This window comes from Tinamus guttatus, unplaced genomic scaffold (genome assembly GCF_059628265.1).
Source record: "Tinamus guttatus ecotype Peru unplaced genomic scaffold, ASM5962826v1 Tinamus_guttatus_pri_ptg000411l, whole genome shotgun sequence".
NCBI classification, from domain to species: domain Eukaryota; kingdom Metazoa; phylum Chordata; class Aves; order Tinamiformes; family Tinamidae; genus Tinamus; species Tinamus guttatus.
This window is the reverse complement of record NW_028288945.1, coordinates 593,010-614,682: the sequence shown is the minus strand read 5'-3', so window position 1 is coordinate 614,682 and position 21,673 is coordinate 593,010. Positions and strand designations below refer to the sequence as shown.

Genomic DNA, 21,673 nt, shown 5'->3' with positions numbered 1-21,673 from the left:
AAGTAGATTAGCTAGTCTCTATGTATGTGTTCTATCTTTTTTTTTTATTATGAAAAGCCAAGTGTGTCATATGAGTTGAAATGCTGATTTTGCAATAAAATAGTAGAAGTTAAGCTCTAGGATACTAGTTACGTGTTAACCTGTGAAGTACATGTATTACACTTCAGCATAAAGGAGGTTGTTTTTGATAGAAAGGCCGTTGGAATTGGGTTCCTACTTTACCATTTGCTTAAATAGAGCAAAGTTAGAGAAGCCTCATCAAAATAAAGTATTTTTTTCTTTGTAATACCAGATTGAAAACATACGCCACTATATAGTTGAATATTTCCTGCTATTGATTTTTTTTTTCTTTCTACCTTTTTTCTTCACACAGAAAATGTGTGTGTACACAAAAAGGAAAAAATGAAGTTATTCGGAATTCTTGATGAAGTTAGTGGGAGCCACATGATAAACATTCTATTATGATGTCTGGAAGTGTCTGGTTTTGATTAGCATTCAGCAATTGTTTCTAAAAATAAAAAGTATTTGGCTTTCTTTAAAGCAAGAAGATTGTTCATGCGTCTTGGAGATATTTGGAGTAAGGAAATCTTTAGTATACCGAGCACAGTGATGTTTGTTTGACAAGAGAGAATAACCAAGTTAAAAGGAGAAGAAAAATAACAGTCTTGATTTGACTGTGTTATTAATAAACACAGAGGTTAGTCTCGCTCCGTATCCTGCATCCTGAAGGTGACTGAAATGTATGCCCAGTGAAGCGTATAATTATGGGAGTTGGATATGCACCACGATTTCCTTGGCCACGGGAGTTTACAATCATCCAAGGCTCAGGGCTCTCCTGGCCTGGGAAATCCTTGTCTGTATTTAGAAGCTTTCTGCAGATTTTGTTTCCACAAATGAACGAAGTGAAAAGAGGTGATTACTTTTGAGCTTGAATGTTTTATGGAACAACCAGCAGGGTAATATGTCACTTAACTGTGCCTCTAAAATAACCAAACTAAGCTCAATAGGATAAATGGCCAATAAAGTTATTTTGCCCTTATCTCACTGTGTTCATGTATTAAATGAAAAAGTATGAATAATACATGTGTTTGCTTATTTTCGGCCCTTTTATTGAAAAGTAGTTGAGGAACACAGAAGTGGACCAGCGTAAATAGTTAATTGGCATTTGTATTCTAGAAAAAGATACAAAAGATACCATAAATTCAACAAACAATAGATTCCCATAGACCATACGGGAAAGTTTTGTCAAGCTAAGTTCAGTTATACACATTTGCTGAACAGAGCATTCAGAAGAACGTGTTTGAGTGTATAATAATGGAAAATGTTAATATTTAACAGTGCCACTTGGTGGGTCTGTACCAGTTCTCTTTGTGTCCTTTATTAGCTGGCTTTTTTCTGCTGTCAAATGTTTCCCAGTCCTTTTGTTATCTTGAGTAAAAATTAATGGTATGTTAGAAGCCTGCAATATCTTGTTAAAGAACAATGCAGAAGCATCCGATGCAAGAAATTAATGCAAAGCTTCATGTAAACTATTGATATTTCCATAATGTTGCATGACTTGTGATATAAAGCCATCATCTGTCTGACTCGGAGTGCTGGCAGTTTACTGATACACCAAAAGAGAATATGAGTTTAGGCTGAAGGTTCATATTGCAGCTGAGTCAAAAATGAGCAGCTTGCTGCTCGCAAAGTATCCAGGGGAGTTCTTGTTCCCTTTTTCTTTCTAGTCTACTTTGCCTTTCTTCGAGTCCTTTTCCGTCACGTATTAAGCTAGTTCAACTGTTTATTTTGAGTTTTGCCCGGTTAATTCTTTTCCATTTTAGTGATCTTAACATTTGGTCTGAAGATCATGAAAACCAATGCAAGATGACTATGTGTGGCTGAGAAGAGGTAGGATGCTCACTCTCACCCTTTTGAGTTCAAAAAAATTGCCACAAGTTGTGATGTGAAATTGTCACTCCTTGGCATTATTGCCTACCAAACACTACTATTTTTAAATTATTTTTGGAAGGAGTGTTCGTTATATAAGGGAATATATTTGCAGGGAGTATAGCTTATCATGTGGATGTTGCAAAAACAGCAAGTTAAATGTTTTGTGTCAGGGAAGAGAAGCCATCGAAGAGGAAATATGCCAATAGTTTGAAGTTAAGTCAAGATGAGACCAAATGTGACCACCGAGTAGCTCATGTACTTAAAAGAGCATCTCTTGGTCACTTTAACACAAATCTGTGGTCTCCCAAGCCAAGCTGTACATGCCTGTTCATGTACTCTCCATATCTTGTGGGCTGATGGTGGCCAGAAGGTAGAAGCAATTGTGTTTGTATGAAAATATTTTAGACTGTTTAAACAACTTGAGATTTTGATTTTTTGTTTGTTTGTTTTACTTTTATAAATAATGTTATTGAGCTTTTGCTTTTCTCTCTTTAAATCATACTAGCTGAATAAATATAAATCTATGCCTATTCACAAAGTTTTATTTTGCTTTGAATGTACAGATACTGGAGCTTTTTGAATGGCATATCTAATAAAGGATATGTTGTTTATTTGAATCGTTAAACAAAAATATGCAGCATACTTCAGTTGTTATATTTGGCATAACTCTTTTTAGTTTCAGCAGGAAAAAGAGATTGGACTTGAAGAACTTCTTTACTGTGAGGGTGACAGAGCACTGCAACAGGTTGCCAAGAGAGGTTGTGGAGTCTCCTTCTCTGGAGATCTTCAAAACTTGCTTGGATGCAGTCCTGTGCCACGTGCCCTAGGTGTCCCTGCTGGAGCAGGGGGGTTGGACTAGACGATCTCTAGAGGTCCCTTCCAACCTCAACCACTCTGTGATTCTGTGATTCTGTTTAGAAGCTGAAATTACTATATTTATTAGAAAGCAATGAGTGAGAAAATACACAATGAGGGGTCAGAGGACCTTTGTTAGAAATTATAAATTTCTGTGATGTTTCCAAAATACAAGGATCAACTCCAACTTTATTCTTCTTTTCTTGTTTTTAAGGATTTTGCATCCCATATCTATTTCTTAGGTGGAGAACCATCATTATTATTTTGATACGGTGTTTATTCTTGGTCATTTTTTCCCCCCACTATATTTGAGAAGAGTTCTGTCTCTTTTCAGAGTTTTTCTAGTCTTTGGACTAAAATGAGAGAATATTATCTTACTGAAATACTACATGTCCTTCCAAAAAGGTGAAGAAAATTGGTTTTGTATGTTGACTTTTGCAGTCGTTTCATTTATCGATCTTAGAGAAAGAATGCCCCCAGAAGAGCTGTGCTGTTAATCTGAGGTCACTGCTGCAGTTTATATGCTGCATTGTAGCTTTACAAATATCAATTGTATCCCCCTAAGGGACTTATGGTCATGTACCATGCGATTTCATATAGGAAGAAGGTTGAAGTTCATAGGGTTTTCTGCAGTCGACAAGTTGGACAAAATAGGCTTACCTACTTGGAAATGAACTGTCTGCGCTATTATTCTCTTTTATGTCTCACATTAAGTTTCATCAGTGAATTATAAGTTGACTTAATTCAGTGCTGATAATAATGCAGAACGGCTTCTACAACAGTTTTTACAGCTCATGAATTCTGAAACAGTTTTAAAGAAGTTGTCAGTGGGTTTTTTTTAAAATCCTCTCATAAAACACACTTGTTATGAAAAATATTTTCCACTAGCTACCTTTATTTCTGTACTTAATCTAAAGGACTTGAAATACATAGTTTATGATTCATGAAATTCATATGCACTTTAGATGTACTGGCATAGATGGCGTCAAAAATAGAGCTTCTGTAACAAGATCATTTCTCATTTCTACCAAGACAGACCATTATCAACAGGTACACAACCATTATTCAGCCTCATTTTTTTTCTCTGCTTCAGCAAATTTTGAAAAATGATATTTGGATACCCACTCTTGATGAAAAATGATCTGTGATGGTGATTCTGTTAGCCATAAAAAGGAATTTCACTCTAATTATCTTTAATACTGAAAATGAAAGATTGACTTTCCTTTCATGTCATTGTGCAAAAATTGCTCTTAGCTGCAATAATTTGTACAGTTGATATTTTCTATTTCAGAGGGAGAAAGGAAAGCAAATACTACTTCTCAAATTGTTTTTCTAAACACATTTTATCCGGCTTACAGCATGAAGAAGCAAATGAGTACAATGTGTGAACATTTACTATACCTGAGATGCTGTCAGTAAGGTTTATACCTCTAATTCACGCTTTTGGTTTTTTTAAGCAGCGTTAATGAAAAAGTAATTGCAGAGGGTGAGATTTAGGCTTTTGATAAATGCTGTATGCTGAGTTAAAATAGATTCTTAGGTTTGCAAGTCTCGTCTTTTCATTTCTTCTACTGCCTTTTTTTTTTTTACTGTGTTTTGAGTCATTGTGTTTTGAAATTTTTATTCCAGTTGATGCCTCATTTCTTTGTAAGTCCACTCAAGTTGCCCCATTTTTATAAGTCTTTATCCTTTTGTGTTTTGGTTAAGTCCACTCATAAGGTGAAAAGCACAATTTCCTATGGATCCTGCCCTTATTGGTATGAGGATGTTTTGCAGTGTGGTTTTTATGTGATCTGAACTATGGGGTAATAATTTTACAGAAATGTGAGCCAAATTAATAGCAGCAATGATGAAATAGAAGTATTTTATTTATGCATACTAGAGTAGAGCATGATTAGGATTTTCTCCTTTCAGTAGACTTTTTACACATCTTGCTTTAGATAAGAACCAAGTTTCTGTCTGATGATGCTCTGAAAAATGAGTACACATGACACTTTTTTCTCTCTCCTACTAAAAAAATACTAAGATGTAAAAAACTTGGCATTTAACTGTAGGCTCATGAATTCAAAATTTAATTCCCCAAATGTCTGTTTTTAAAATGCTTAGTACTTAATTGCCTCACTGCTGGCTGTTAATTTGAGAAAGTACCACGTTAGACTTCTTTATGATTGAAATTGCTACTGAAATTAAAGAAAAATAATGCTAGGGGAATCTGAACACTTAAGTATTCATTCTGGGTTATGTTTCCAATTTTACTGAGAGCTGCTATAATTTACTGCAACTAATTTGTAAACCTCCTTCCTGGCAATATAATGTCTGATATCTTCATGTTTTCTGCTACAGGCAGCAGGAAAGCTGCACCTCCAACTTTGCCTTACATGTTTGGAAGAAATTGAGATTAAAGGGGATAAAATTTTGGTCTTTCAGAGACAATGAAGTGGGGGGGGGGGAAGAGAGATTGCTTTTTTTAACAGATACTATAAGCCATTCTTATTTTATACTCAGTGGCCTACACACAAATCTAATTGCATTTCTACCAAAGAAATGAACAATATGTGATTCATTTTTGCTCATTCAAGGCAAGGATCCTGACCATGATCTCTGTCCAGAGACTTTTTGAATTCAGAATGTTTTGTTTTACAAATTAAAAAAATAGCATTCTGGTTCCTTTGAGGTATTCTTTTTGATGGTTAAAGAATTTTTTTGAATAAAAAGTAGATATTCCCCAAGTTGCAGTTAACTCTTGAAATAATCTTCTCACTGAAAATACTTATATTTGAAACCAAATCAGGCTTCCTGGATAACCTCAGAAAGTCTGGAAATATACTTGCTTGTAAAAATGTTGGTTATGTAAACCTTCAGAATAATATATAGAGAGACTGTTACCTGGTCAACAGGCACCTAGGAAGGATAACTGTATCAAGACTGACCATAGTCCTCCACTGTGTGTATTGCCAAGTTGTCAATCTGTTTCTCAGTTTCTGTACTAATAATATCTTCAAAGATTGAATGTAATAATAAGTCTCCAAACACATAGACTAATACACAGTATACAATGGTTAAGGTCGGAAGTGACCTCTGGAGGAGATCATTTGGTCCAACTGCCCGACTCAGGCAGGTACACCTACAGCACAACTCTCAGGACCCCCTGTCCAAATGGTTTTTGGATATCTCCAAGGAAGGAAACTCCACAGCTTTCCTCGGCAGCCTCATCCAGTGCTCTGTTATCCTCACAAGTTTTCCCTTATGTTCAGACAGATCTTCCTGTGTTTCAGTTAGTGCCCATTTGCTCTGTCACTGGGCAGGGCCTGATCTACTGATACCTTCCTTTCAGATATTTACACACGTTGTTAAAATCATGGTTCTGTCCTCTCTCCTTTAACCTGAAGACTCCTGACTTTTTGAGCCTTTCCTCATAGGAAAGATGCTCCCATCTGTTAATCATCTTAGTAGCTCTTTGCTGGACTTGCTCCAGTAGATCTCTCTCTTCAGTAGGGGACCCCCAACTGGAGAACTAGACACAGTACTCCAGAGGTAGCCTTAGCAGGGCTGAGTAGAGGGGGAAATAACCTCGCTCACCCTGATGGTGTTGCTCTTCCTGATGCACCTGCAGATACCACTGGCCTTCTGGCTTTCAAGGGCACATTGCTGACTCATGGCCAGCTTGGTGTCCACCAGCATGCCCATGTCCTTCTCCTCAGAGCTGTTCTTCAGCAGGACAGCCCCTAACATGTACTGATACATGGGGTTATTGCTCCCTAGGTACAGGGCTCTGGTACATTTCCTGGTTGAACTTCATGAGCTTACTCTCTTCCCATCTTTCCAACTTGTTGAGGCCTCTCCAAGGGGCGGCACAGCCCTGCAGTGTACCAGCCACTCCTGCCAGGTGCTGAGAGTGTTCTCTCCCTCTATCCAGATCCCCAGTTTGCTTCTTACATGTAACTAGTAAATAGCTAGCTTTATGTCAAGTCTCTGAGAGCGCTCCTTGGTGATGATGGTTTGGCTTCCAGGGCAGAGGACCATTATGGACCAGTGCAGTTGGTGTGCTGTGGATGAGACTTTCAGCAGTGCTACAGTTCCTCTTGAGCTGGACCCAGATACAAATCAGCAGTCTGACGTCCTAGCCTTACTAATCCCTGTCAGATCACCATGCCCCTGCTCAGCCGTCACAGAGGTGTGGCTGACACAGATTGCTCTCAATGGGCATAACCTTGAGCTCTTGCCTTGGTCCAGCCCTGCAGCAGTGCCCAGGCCTAGGTCTGGCCTTGGCTGCCATGCCCTCTTGCAGGACAATGAGATAGGCCTAGGATGCAAGGCCCTGCCTTGCCACTACTGGAGACTGGCACTTGCTGCAACCAGCCCCTGAGGAGACACCTGCCATGTGGCACAGGGAGATGACACTTGGGTTGCCTTAGCAATAACATGGAAGCAAGTAGGGCTCACACCATTAAGCAAAATATGTGGGAGAAGGTGGCTTCAAAATGCAGTAGCGTCTTCTGCAGCTAGGCCCGTGCTACACGGGCCAAGGAACAAGAGACACCATTGCCTGCTTCCAAGCCATCATGTGCTAACCAGCATCTTGCTCATCTCTCACTTCCTCTCCAGCAGTGTACATGTTGAAGCAGTTCCTTTCTGTCGCTTAGATATCTTCTCATTTCACTGGTGTTCTTGAAGAACATCTCAAAATTCTGTTTTGTCCAAAAAGCCCCTTCTATCTATTTAAGAGTTGTCTCCCAAAAGATAGCAAAGCTCTACCTGAGCTATGTGTATTAGTATGCTAGACTATCGAATACAGTATTCATGTATTCATTCAATTTTGGCTTCTTTCATATTTGTCTTGAGAATAAAATAGCTGAGGATTTTGATTGCTAAAAGACAGGGTAGGATGTGATAAAGTCTCTGGTTTTCTGAAGTAATCCCTTTTGGCAATAAGATATATTATCCAATTGCAAGCAGGGGTGTCCAGGTGTTAATTTCTGCAATTAGATTTGTGTAAAGTGCTTTCACCTTTTGTGATCCAAAATTAAGAGTGGCGAAGTCCGAACAAGGACTAGATAAGGAAATGTGTGTTGTGGTATTGCCAGAAAAGGGCTACAGACTTCTTATGTGGGAGAAACAGTAGTGACATTAGTAGTCTCAAGAGTTTTGGCCCTCTCTTTCCTTCTGATTAAGTTATAATTAGATAAGTGAAGTACTAAATTTTCTGTGTTTGTGTTAGAAGCAACTCTGTCAAGTGAGAATTTTAAGGATTCAGACCAATGGTCATTATGTTGTCTACCTGCACGTATCTGCATAAAAAAATGTATTTCTCATTTTTGTGTAACTTCCGTATCCTTCTTTTGTATCTTTTTGCATATGCAATTCATTTATGGAGTGACAGTAGTCAACAAACAGAGAAATACTTTTTTCTTTACATTCTGTTTATAATCAGAAACAAATGCATGTTGAAATTATGACGTTTGTGATCAGACAGATAAAAAGACACACCTTTGTTTCTAGGTATTGTTTAACTTATTCTAATGTCAAACAAATTCTCAAATAGTTCTGAGTATAACCAAAACTGTCTTTTAAAATTTTAGACAGTAAACAAACCCCAAAACACATTACATAGTCCGTATATTTTGAAGCTACCACACTGATATGCATCCATTTCTTGTGTGCTTAACTAATGTTTTATTAGCAGTTCAGTTATGCAGAAGTACTGGTTGTTGACGATTCAATGCAATTTGAACAGGGTATTAATAAAGCAACATACTTTCAGTAAAAACATGGATATATTGTCCTTGTTACTGTTCACCTTCTGGACCTGCTTCTATTATAGTTTATTAATTAAAATAATCAATTGAACCAGAGATGCTTTGTTTTGAAACAAGGTATTTAAATGAATATTTAACACATTGCAAATTAGAAAAAGGGATTTCTTTATTTTCTAATGCCAGAATTTTACACTTTTTTGAGGTAAGTGACATTTTCTCTTTGATAGTTTTTCACTGCATTGGTGGGGGTCAGAAGAGTGCACAGGAATGAAATCCTTCTGTAATTTCCATACCAAAGATACTAAGTAGAATTTTAATGCATTTTAATTTTCTAGCCTTTTCCAATTTAATGTTTTTCTTTAATATTTTTATTTAAAATATTTTCATCTTTATTTAAAGTAGTGCTATAGGACAGAGAGACTATCTACAGTTTGAAGGTTGAGTTCACAGATGGACTTAGGGACCAAGGGTCGATGTGTTTTGCTACTGCCATAAGCCCTGAACTGGGTTTCCATCTTCTCTTCCCAGTGCATGAATAGTCACATATCTTAGGAGGAAATTACAGGTTTAGCCAGTGCAAAGGTTTATACACTTTTTCTGTGTAGAATTTACAGTGCTAAACCTGTTCTGGAATGGCTATTTTTTTTTTCTCCAGAGGAGAAATAGATTATATTAGTGAGTGTGCTTTTGGTTTGTTTTGAATTTGCTTTAATCTAGAAGCTCAGTGATAACCCTTGCAAAAGTGAAGGCTATATTAAGGAGGAAGAGGATTGCATTTTGATATATTCCTATTGAAAAAATGCTGGGTTTAGTCTTAAAGGTTTTCACAAAAGCAGAGGGAGAGAGAAGATGAGAGGGAAGAACAGCGAAGAATAGCTGATACAGAATAGTTCAAGGGGAGGGGAGTTACATAGGAGAGAGAAGTAAAAAAGTCCTGGTACAATTTCTGTTCTGTTGATTGTGTTACGCTGTGTGTCTTCTGTTGATCTCTCATGTCTGTCAAATTTTCCTGCTGTTAAAATCAGCTATGAATGCACAAAAGTTAGAGACTAAATGAACGATGAAAAGCACAGTCTGAAGGAGTATGAGATATTAAGGATTGCATCATTTTCTTTAGCTGTCTGCTTTTGAGGTTCATGCAGATGGTGCCTGGTGAGTATTAAAAGAGCAGTTTTGAAGATATTCCAACTAGAAACAGAATTGTTTGAGTGTCTTCTGGAACAGCAGCTGCCTTCTCTGCATTCTGTTGGTTCAGCCAGCTAGCTACTTGAGTGACATATGTGGCGAGTCTCTTTGAGACATAGTGTGTACACATACACAAGTAATTAAATATATCCGTTCATAGAGCAAATCACTTATAAATAGGCAACTGTGATGTACCATTTAAATCAGTATTCGTGTACTGATAGCTTATGCAACTGATTTTATGTAGTTGGCACAATTCACATATAGTTATTAATATTTTCCCTAAGCCAAAAAGAACCATAGTAACAAAACTTAGTAAACACAGAATAATCCTTTGATTGTGAAAAATCTCGCTGAACCAATATTCTGGATCAAATGAATAGGTTATACTCATTTAAGTCATTTATTGTAGATTACTTAAATGTTTTCATAAAAAGAAGAATACAGGTAGTGGTTAATGTGCTAATATAGCAAAAACTAATCTTTTGCTAGTTCATTTGTTTGCAGTTGATAGTGCCATTTTGTTTAATTATTCCTCTGAAGGTTTATGCATCAGATGTGTTCTTCATAAACAAGCCTTTGAAATGTCATGTTGTCAATATTTTCAAAAAGTCATTCACTGAAGTGTTGGATCTTGGGAATTAGGAAGTAAAAAGAAAATCCATTAACTTTCTAATTCTGAACTTTTTACTTTTACAGAATTTATTTCATTCAATGTAAAAAAAAAATATTTCTAAGTAGTCATTTTTAATTTGTTTTCCTTAGAATTTTTTCTTTACAAAAGGTAAGTGGATAGTGGATTGCAGCTATTGAGACTTTCCTTGGAAGCCCTCCCCAGGGAGGAGGGAATAGCTGTGCATCCATGAATGGATCCCATCACATAGGCATAGTGGTGTGGTAGAAGAATTTATGTGATGGAGCCTGACCAAGTGGCATTTAGCAAGTTTGGGAGAATAACTATAGGCACTCAGAGGGTCTCCAGAAGATGCACTAAGCATTGCTCATAGAAGCAATCATCTTTGTGATTCTGTGGCCTTAAACATAGGAAAGAAGTCCTAGAAATGGCTGTAAAAATAACTTTTACCCTTCTTTCCTGTCCTGATTTAATTCACCTAAAAATGTGGAAGAAGATAATGAGTAGCTACTTTCCTAGCAAAGTGTACCATGCAGCAAATTTCTTCTGTACAGCTCCCAATTTTGAAATGGGTTTCTACTTTCAAAAAGGAAAAGTCAGTCAGTATAAGGCTTCACTTTCCTGATGAGTTGATAGCAGAAGTTTCCGGGTATGTAGCCCAAAAGAAGTAGTGTGATTCAGTTCAGGATGGATAATATTCTGCCAAAGACTGAGCTCCTCTCAGCTGAAGGGATAGAAGAACATCCAGTGTTTTTTTTTTGTTTGTTTGTTTTTTGAAAAAAAAAATACATGTCACTTTCCAGCTTCTCTTAGGTGGTGTCAAGTGTTTCAAAAAGTGTTTGGTCAGGATTCGTGCTAACTAGCACTTGATACATGTTTCCTAGGGTTCAAGGTGGGGTTTCTTTTCCCTTTAAGGGTTGCTTTCCTAGAAAATCTATGTATCACTTGTTTGTTATCTCTCATTCACATCTACATCTTTTTGGGGGAAATTCTTCACCATTTTCTTTGAATTTTAAAATTCATGGGTTAAAGGCAGTGATTATGGTTTTCATGCCTATTGCTAGGATTTAGTTTTTTTATCAGAAGTAATTTTATGTAATATCTGGTGGCAGAAAGATAGTATAGCTTGACCTGACATGTTAGTTATAGACAGATTGTTCCCGTAACAAGAGAGATAATGCCCTGCATTAAGGTTTAATTACATACAAAAGAGTTTTCTCTATCTTAGAGAAGTAGAGACAAAGGCATTTTTTTCATATATGGGCTTGATAATTACAGAAAAAAAAGATGGTTTTTAAAGTGTAATTGAAATAATGGTGGAATTGTCCTGATGGAGTTTAGTCAGATGTGTAATTGGTCAGCACAAAATGTATTTGAATAAGACTATGTAGTTAAATTGAAAAGTGAAATTTCCATTTTCTTGTAAAAGGTTTTATTTTTGTGGACATAACTGTTGAAAGCCTGTGTTGTACATTAAAATTCCTAGCATTTTGGCTAATAGCAAATTCTTGAGTTTAAGTTCAGTATGAGTTCTCCAGGATGTCTTGATGTGCAACAAAATGATTTTTATGTTAATTTTTTTAGTATACCAGGACATAACCCTAGGTCAAAAATGCACTTGATAGCACCATACATTTCTCTGAAAAATAACTAAATAAAGCTAATGTAGACATTTGCTGAAGATCTCGTTGCCATTCTTGAATGTGGAAGGCCATCACAATACAGCACAGTTTCTTCAATGCAGTGAATGAGGTTGTTAAGTAGTAGTTCATACTCTTTTGCTACTGGGAATCAGAAGTGTGTTCTTATCAGCTACTTAGATATCTGCAAACAGTACAATAACTGTCTCTGCACACACTGCACAACATGCAAGTTTACTATTTGTGGAAGAGTAAATAATATATTATTGTATTAGATCAGCTCATGCACTGAATGCTCCACTCTGTATTTTGAGTTGCTTCATTTGGGGAAAAAAATCTTACAAGTATGAGGCTTAGCTCTCAGATTTACTTTGCATAGGACGTATAAGGGTATAAAATGTTGAATTTCCGTTGAGATTTTATGAAATTTTTCTTCATGGTGCAGGCTACCTAGTTTGTGTTGAAGTTGGAATTTCACAGGCAATACAGAGGTTTTCTTAGTAGAGCATGTTATGAGTCATTGAATTTAAGGTGAGGAGGTGTAAATAGTGGCTAGCTTCTTGTCTCTGTTATGGAAAACAGGAGAATTGCCTAAGTAATGACATAGGATTGTAGGCTACACTACTGATTTTGAATTATCTGTAGAGTGGAGCACTGTATCCACATATAATTTTGTACAGTACTAAAATCTGCCTGTGGAATACGAGTGACAAGATTGAAATTCTTCTTTATATCTTCTATTTTAATAATTTCTTATATTTTACAATTATATAGAGATTATTCTGGCACAAAGACCTTTTTTATCGTGGGAAATTCTGCATGCTTTCTTTCAAGATCTTTTTGAAATGATAGAATTATTAGAACTTTTTATAAAATGTCTCCATTATAATAATAATAGAATATGGATTGCAATGTGGATGTTTCTCCTTCAAAACTGCTTTTCTCGGTCTCCTTCTTTGGCATTCAGGAGAAAAAAAAAAAGTCAGTCTGTGAGGAAGAATGACTGCCAGGTCAGACAGATTTAAGTTAGGCCACACGCCTTACAAAAGCAATTTGGAAAAATTAGTGAATTCCAGTTTTTCCTTTTGTGTATGGTTCAAATGTTTTGATAGCCCCTAGTAGATTTCTTTAAAAACAGTCTTCTGTAGAACTTTTAAGGATAATAGATATTCTGTCTGCCTTTTTCTAGTGTGATCTCTACTGATTCTTTTATTTCAACTAAAGTGTTCATACACTACACTTACTTGGAAGCGTGCTCAGCATATAGAGTAGAATACTACCTACCTGCTGTAGCTGAAAATATATTTGCACATCATTTCTGTTACAAATACTTGTATTTTTATAAACTTAAGTTACTATTTAAAAAGCAATAGCAACTAGATAATACTCAGTGAATGTTGGAAGTTGTCAAATCTGGAGTAGTACTAAAATCTGGGGTCATTATTTTCTAGTCGAGTTTTGAGGCAATGTTTTCTTCTTGCATTATGAATTTTTATTTTTGAGATCTGTTGAAATGCGTACTTCTTAGACCACTCTACTATTACCTAATCCGTATTAACTGCTTTCTAATTTTATTATTTAAATTTTTCTCTTTCCAGTAGAACTTTATCATTGCAAAGGGTTACAACAACTCTGATTTAAAAAAAAAAAAAAGTAAAATGCAGAGAAGGAAGTGAAATGAATGTTTATATATTTATATATTTAAATAAATTTCTTATAATTAATACAATATTATCTTAATTTACAATCATTTTTGAGAGATGTGGCAAATTAATATATGTTACAGCTCTTTGAAGAAATATAGAGTGACTTTTTCTGATTTATAGAGGAAAGACTTCCCACTTACCAATAGCGAGCTTATATATACATGATTGAGAATGATAGAGGTGGTAAGAAAGTTTACTTGAGTATAGAGATTCTTCTCTTATCTCATGACTTTCAGTGAATGGTTTAAGTCCAGTTCTCAAATGAACTATTTTGGAGTTAAGCACAGTAAATTGTTTCACATTTTTTCCTACTCTCCTTTACCTACAGCTTTATAAATCATAACAGACATAAATGAGTCAGTGTTCCACTTACAAACAGGGAAAGACACAACTTTTTGCTCTATTCAATATACAGGTTATTAGCTATCTGAGACAAGTAAAGCAAAAGTGAAATTTAAAAGCTCCACAGCTAAAATCGATTTGGAATTCAGACGAAAATTGTTCTTTCATGCTTTCTGCTTTCTGCTTTCTACCAGCAGAGAACAGAGAAAGACTTGGAAGGTAAATATTATAATTTTGTGTGGAAAGTGTATGATGAGGGAGTTCAAAGAGTGAGAAATACAGATTTTGAAGACTGGTTTGACAGGGACAGGATGTGGAAGAGCTTGTAAAGAAAAATACAAGGCACACACTGTTCATTGAGAATCTGAGTTCTTGAAGACCAAGTCTGAAAGCTTTCTCCTCCTGTTTATCTTTCTCTTGGACAGAGAAAGACGAAGTCTTAAAAAAATTCTAGGCTAATTGATTGTGACATTATGATATAATTTATTTTTCATGCTCAATCCTAAAAATTATTATTAAGTTCTCTCTTTTACTTAGCAAATATCTAGCAGGCATGCATATTACCTTGTTAGACATGTAAGATCCTGCAAGCTTGAGAAACTACTCTAATTTGTCATTCCTAAGTTAGTGGCCTTATGGTGCACCAAAATAAAAATCAAAGGGTTAAAATACGTGCATGCATTTTGATATAGTAAATGTAGCTCTTTAGAGCTGCATCCGCAAAAGCCTTTCAGTTGCATTCAGCCTGATACCTTAATGCTGTAAAGCTATTAGCATTAGTGAGTGAAATTTTGACCTATGATAAAACGCATATATGCATAATATGTTGCTTTTTGATGTAGCGATTTTCTGTGAGAGAACCCTGGCATACTGTAGTTCACTTGGAAAGCAGACACCGTTTACAGGGTTACAAAGACTGTGAGTGACCTTAGAAGTACAGCAGATAGCTGTTAGTTTTAATATCTATGTGGAACAGTTTAATAAATGCATTAGCAGAAATGAGGATGAATCAATACTTTGTGCAGCATAGTCTTAAATATAATTGACATTTATAAAGAACGCCATGAGAAAAAGCACTTTGATAAATGTCATAATATGTGCTAAGAATGTTTGTGAATTAAATGCTGTAACAAACTCTTTCCTTTTCCAGTTTTTCAGTTGCAGAATTTGTTTTAATATGTTAAGGTCTTTGTATCTGGTAAATAAAGTGGTGGTAAAAATTCTCCAAATGTTGTTTTGGTCCTGAAAGCAAATAGAACAATATGATACAGGCCATTAGGAATACTTTTGAAAATTGTTGTTTCTTAAATTAAATGTTTCAGTCTATCCCACTATGTTTGTAAAAGTGAAATCTCTTGTATTTTACTTTGTGCTGGTACAAGAATGTTTAATAGCAGATGCTTTTAAACTACAACTGATGTATTGATTTTTGATGGCCACATAAAGATATTGTGTCTTATTTTAACTCCCAGAATAAAAATGAGGGCTTTCTTTAAAAACTTGGTTAAAAAACACATTCAGTTGTAAAAGTATTCACTCTGACTTTATTTGTATTTATTTGTTGACTTTAACAGTCAGTAGAAGATAACCATAATGCTTAATTGAAGGTAAAAGGGTGTAGGAAGCAGGTAACTTTAAAACATTGTAATTCTAATAAATTCCCTAAACTTTTCATTAACGTTCTTTAATTTCTGTTAATTAACAAAACCTTATGCTATGGAATAGACAATAATAGGTAGTAAAATTACTAGGAGAGGACTTGGTACACATTGCAACAACACAACACGTATTCCATAACACTGTATTCACTCTGTACATTTTTCTCATAATGTTCTAGCTTTAATCTGGGACTGTGCCCCCTAGATATTAATAGCGTGTTGTGATTTGGTTTTGTTTAGGTGCTGAAATTGATGCATTCTCAATATCTGTGGGCCCAAGTCCTCTATAAATGATATTGTTATATCAGGTATACTACAAAGCCAAATGTTTGATTTGGTTTTCTGTGAGTTTAAGGTGGTTAAAATGATTTGTTGAATTGGTAGGACACTTGTTCCTTTTTTTTATTTTCTGTATCGTTAGTAATATAAAATGCTTCAAATATAATTAGGATGCTGGCAGTAACATGATGGATGGTAGCAGTGTCTGCGAGGTTGTTAGCAGTTCAGATGCTAACAGACTATTAAAAATGAAAAATAATACATGTTTTTTTCATCATATGGTGTAGACTTTAATTATCCATCAATAACATTTTGTCTAAGTATCCATTTAAAATCTCCATATAGCAGGAAGCTTCAAGAATATTTGTAGTGTTGATCATCAGCACTGATGAATACTCTAATTGTCATTTGTTATGTTACCTTTTTCGGTAGTTTACAATAATATATCGAACTACCACAAAAGATTTTACTACCACAAAAGATGTCTAATTCATGTTTAGAAAAGAGGGTTCCTTTTTCAATACACGAAGAAGTGAAATGGTTTTTGGATCTAGCAGTACCTAGTTGTGTGTTCTAAAATGGAAGTATCTGGTTTTGATTTAGTGATATTGGCAAGAACTTTTGGGAGCTTTTATGAAAAGTAAATACTATGAAAAGTACATACCGTCTTCTGCAGATGCATGCTCTTATGTTGCAGACAGTCTTCTGATAGAAATTTGCCGTATAGTATATGTTAATATCATACTGTGTAGCAAGATTTCTAAAATCTGTCTTATTGGCTGTTGTATTCATGGTTGTTGTACTTCATGGTATGCTGTTTACTAAGTGAGCTGAATAAGATGATCCTTTAGGTCCTTTTCCACTGCCTGGAATGTGTGGTAAATGGTGGAGACACTGACTCAGTATGAAAATTCTTCTTTTCTTTTGTAGGATAAGAAATGGGTCCTAAATCATGAAGATGTCACACTGGGGGAATTACTGGGCAAAGTAAGTAAGCAAGAGAACCAAATAACTTTTAATTAAGCATATGTTAGTCATGAAGTCTGTACATTTTCAATTTTCCTTGTCTTTTAAATTACTCTGGTATGCAATTTTAATACCAGTTCTTTTACTTCAGTGCAACCATAGCATTGTGTTTTAAGTAAATGTAAATCACACTTACAGGTAATTGATATAATATGTTTTACTGCTGAAAGTGTTAACCGTAGCATGCATATTTTTCTCATTTGGAAGGCCTAAAGGCTAACCTGAAAGCTAGCTAGGTTTCTGAAAAGCACTAGGTGCCCATTCTACTTTGCTGAATTTTACAAAGGAAAAAAATATTGGTGCAGAATAATGAGTTTCACATAAAGGGTGATTTAATAAAGGATGGTAATAGGATGATTTAACCAACACTTGTTAAAACAAATGTTCATTGCTTCTGTATGACTTACTGAATAAAGGGTATCTTCACAGTAGGTACACCACACAAGTTACATGTATCAAATTAGTTCTTTGATATCTTCATATGAAATGTGGGCCTCATATCAAAAATTCTGCCCGGTGGCGGTAAATCTGTAAAATATTTCTACTCAGTTAATTATTACCTTGTTACTCTGCTGAAATTTAAGCAGTTTTGCACCTATCAATGAAGCTAGGGCAAATGCTCCGTTAGATACCATTTAGGACTAAATACTGTCTGACAAATCTGTTTCCTGGGATAAATACCTCTTTGTTTAAGAGGTCGACAAGAAATATAAAGTGTCTATAGACAGAATTACATCTACATAAAATGCTGTACAGGTGCAGTGGCAGTTTTACATTCTTAACAGAAACTTCTCAAAAGGAGAAAAATAAAGATGATTCCAGCATAAAAAAAAAATGATTCAGACATCAAACGGTTTGTCTTACAGAAAAGAAATATGAATTAGCTTTGATGAGTAAAGGCAGTTAAAATTATTTTATGATTTTTTTTTTTTTGGTGCAAAACATTTTTTACCCTCAATAAAGACAAGTAGGTGCTTAGAAGAAATTATGAAAGGAAACCTAGTTAAGAGTTATTTAAAAAATAATGAATTGAATAACAAGTTTCTTTGTCCTTTTATGCCTCTGTCTCTAATAAACTATATTCAAACTAGAAAAAATAAGAATAACTGGATGATCAAAGGTGTGGGATAGTTTACATGTGAGAAAATGTTAAATAAACTGCTACCATTCATCCTGGAGATGAGAAATATGAAGGATGATAAAATCTTGAGTGGCCTGCAAAAGGTGAATAGCAAAATCATTGAATGATTGATGCAGAAGATGATGCAGACTTTAATAAGGGGAAGATTTTTTTCCAGCTTGGAAATGAATGGTCCATTTAGTCTCTTCTCTGTTTGTTAATACTCTGCAAAATGAAAGTTACATAAAATAAATGTTATATTGAAGATCATGTATAAAATGGCAATGCAGTATTCTGTATCAAGAAAACATTTTTAATACTTCATATGGTTTTAAGTAGATTCTGCTTTTCTGTTAAGTACTTCTAAACAGAAACTTAGATTAAAGAATATTCAGCTGCTTACTTATGAGCATCTAGTGCTATTTTGGCTAACAGAGATAGCATCCTAAATTTTAAAAATACTGTTTTAGAAATGTCTGGGGTTGACTGCTGTAGATCATATGTTCTGTTTGCTAGCTCTGTTGCTCAGTAATCCTAGGATATACAAAATACCCCTGGAGACCTACATTTAGGAACCTGAATTTCTTCCTTTGAAAATAATAGCATTACTATTTTTTCATCTATGGGGGTTTATTTTCATCCTTTGCAATCTTCCTTCCTTTGGCACTAAAGCATTCAAGTGCATGATATAAGAAAAATTTGTCACTGAGGAAAGAAAAGAAGACATTTCCAAGAAGTTTTTTCCTGGCACTAGCACGTGGGAGGGAAACTCATGGAAATATATGTGACATAACTAAAAAAAAAAAAATCAATTTTTAGTTTTATTTATATCCCAGTATTTTTTTTTAATCTCATAATACACTTCTTCATGGTCTGTCTTAATTCATTTTCATTCTATTCCTGAGTAGCAAGTACATATGGTTATATGTTGTATTCTGCTAATTATTTCAGTCAAGTTGTATGAAAATTGAAAAAATACATAACTTACACTGAAAAGAAAAATCTGCAAAATCTGGTCATTAGAAGGACTGCATTCTAAATTCATGTCCAAAGGTGAAAGTCCGAATACTTGTCTTTATAGAACAGTGCCAAACAGCTTAGTTTATAAAAAGTATGATGTGGGCTTCATGCTCAATCATTTGGGGGAAAAAAAGCACATTTTTTTCAGTTCTTTTCATTTACAGTCAGAATTAAGGCTGAATTATTATTTTTCATAGTTTACTTTTTTCCTTCTTTTTATGTGTAAGAATATTTATGTGATTTTAAAATATTTTATCCTAGTTTCACAGATCGTGTTTTTGCATCTTACAAACATAGTTGAGAGCCATGGTTGAAGTACAACAGCTGGAAAACAAAAGAGAAAGTAAATAACAATAAGAAAGAAAATGCTACTTGCAGTATCTATTGGCTTTAGAAGTTACTAAGATGTTAAGATGTTTTACAAAACATCGTAATTACACAATTTGTTCTTTTCCCTCTTCCTAGCAAAGTCAAATTGGAATTCATATGTAATATTCACAGGGTAGAATATGCAATTGATTAGTTGTATTGGGGCAAAGATATTGGAAGAAGACTTGGTACGGCTTCCTAAAAGCACTGTAAAATGCTGTACCTATTTAGATGCTTTCTAAGATCAGATGTCTGCAGTATTTTTCTGGATGTTTGTGAAAGCTTTGTTTAATTTAATTAGAATTCTTTTTTTTTTCTCCTGATTTCAGGGTAATTTTGGTGAGGTATATAAAGGAACATTGAAGGATAAGACTCCTGTTGCTGTAAAAACTTGTAAAGAAGACCTTCCTCAGGAACTGAAAATAAAATTTCTGTCAGAAGCCAGGTATGTTCTCTAAAATTAATTAAGATATATATTTATTTTAAGTTGTTTTTTTTTCAAGGCTTATTTCTGAATGGATTTGCAAAAACTGACCCTTACAAAATTATGAAGAAGGAATTGTTAAACTTTCCTTTTCCCTTCTTCTCTCTGGCACAATACATACTTCAGATATTTCCCCGGTAGCTAAAAGTAGACATTTTTTAACTAGTGAATGTAGCGGCATCTGCACCTGTGTAAACCACCTCTATAGCAATGCAGGTTGTGCCTATAAAAACTTATTTCTCTTACTGTGATTGCTTCTGTTTAGAACTTGTGCCATAAGGCTTGGGATACGGAGACATTGTTGATTTGAATGTGATTATATCAGTCATAAAACCTGCGCTCTCACATGCATGACTAACAGATCTGGGTAACTTATAGTATGCATCCCATTGTTAAATTTCTCTTTGGAAGAAGAATTCACTTTAGAAGACTGATTTTTTGCTGTTTCAGACAGCATATGATTGCATAATGTGTTTTTCAAATGTCAGTCATGCTACATTATGCTATGTATTTTGAATATGGGCTGATCGTATGTGTATACAAATGAATACATTATTTTGCATATATATAATATACATTATTTAAATTATCTTGCTCTCTTCTTCTAATGGAACATGCTATATTTTCATTTTTACCAAAAAGAGTATGATCAATATGGAGAAGTATAAGAAATTATATGAAGAACTAATATCAGCCATTATAGCTTTGATATGATTTTTAAGTTGGCTACTGCAGGTATATTTCTAATAAAATGCATTATTTCTCACTAAGTAAGTAGGTACCAAGTAGGCTACTGTTTTACTCTTTTCATAGGAAAAAAAGCTTAAGTTAGTAAATAATATATATGTGTGTGTGTATATATATATATATATAAAGTCTCTCTAGAATTCTTTCTAGACCTTCATTTCACTCATAAATCAGAGTCTGCTGTTTTAGGCTGCAAATGTTCTTATTAAAGCATTGTGCAAGAACATGGACAGTGTTTTTGTTTAGTATTCCCGAGTTAAAATTGCTGTCTTTATTTGGTTTTAAAACCTATTGTATTAATTATGTGGATTAAAATTGGAATGAGTATGATTTGAACAGCACATGGGTTTTTTTTTGACATAACTCTGCTGCAGGTTTACCACTGAACAGCTATTTAATTGCAAGGATTCTTGAGAAATGCCAAACCTGTCAAGCAGGGGATTTTTTCTGTTTTGTTTTTTTTTGTTTTGTTTTGTTTTTAGGTATGCAAATGGTAGGATTACAGTCAAAATAATGTAGTGCTCGATCTTGATTTATAAATGAGTTGATATGCCCTCAGTTTCAAAAGAATGATGATTTGTCTCTTACTCGGTGTTTTAACGATAGCATTATTTGCATGTTCAATTAAAACTACATTAAGGGTTTAAGATATTTTCATATGACACTTAATTGGTTTGTACAGTGACATTTGTTAATATAATCAAATGTATATTTTGCAGAATACTCAAACAATATGATCATCCTAATATTGTAAAACTTATAGGAGTTTGCACACAACGGCAACCTATTTATATTGTTATGGAACTTGTTCCAGGTAATTTTTTTTTTCTTTTTCACAGCATAAGTTAATATGTAGTGTTTTGTTCATGTAAGGGTATTGTTTCCTTATTGCTTTTATTTCCATTCTAATGACTGATCTC

General features: G+C 34.7%; 1 protein-coding gene across 2 annotated transcripts in view; it reads left to right on the top strand.

Annotated features, from left to right (window-relative positions):
* FER (FER tyrosine kinase) overlaps nucleotides 1-21,673 on the top strand; it is a 135,973-nt gene that overhangs the window by 72,801 nt on the left and 41,499 nt on the right. For both annotated transcript variants that reach the window (XM_010224213.2, XM_088531372.1), the window contains 3 exons: nucleotides 16,918-16,974; nucleotides 19,852-19,967; nucleotides 21,473-21,567. In XM_010224213.2, the coding sequence (XP_010222515.2) occupies nucleotides 16,918-16,974; nucleotides 19,852-19,967; nucleotides 21,473-21,567 (268 nt within the window). The remainder of the gene's footprint in view (nucleotides 1-16,917; nucleotides 16,975-19,851; nucleotides 19,968-21,472; nucleotides 21,568-21,673) is intronic.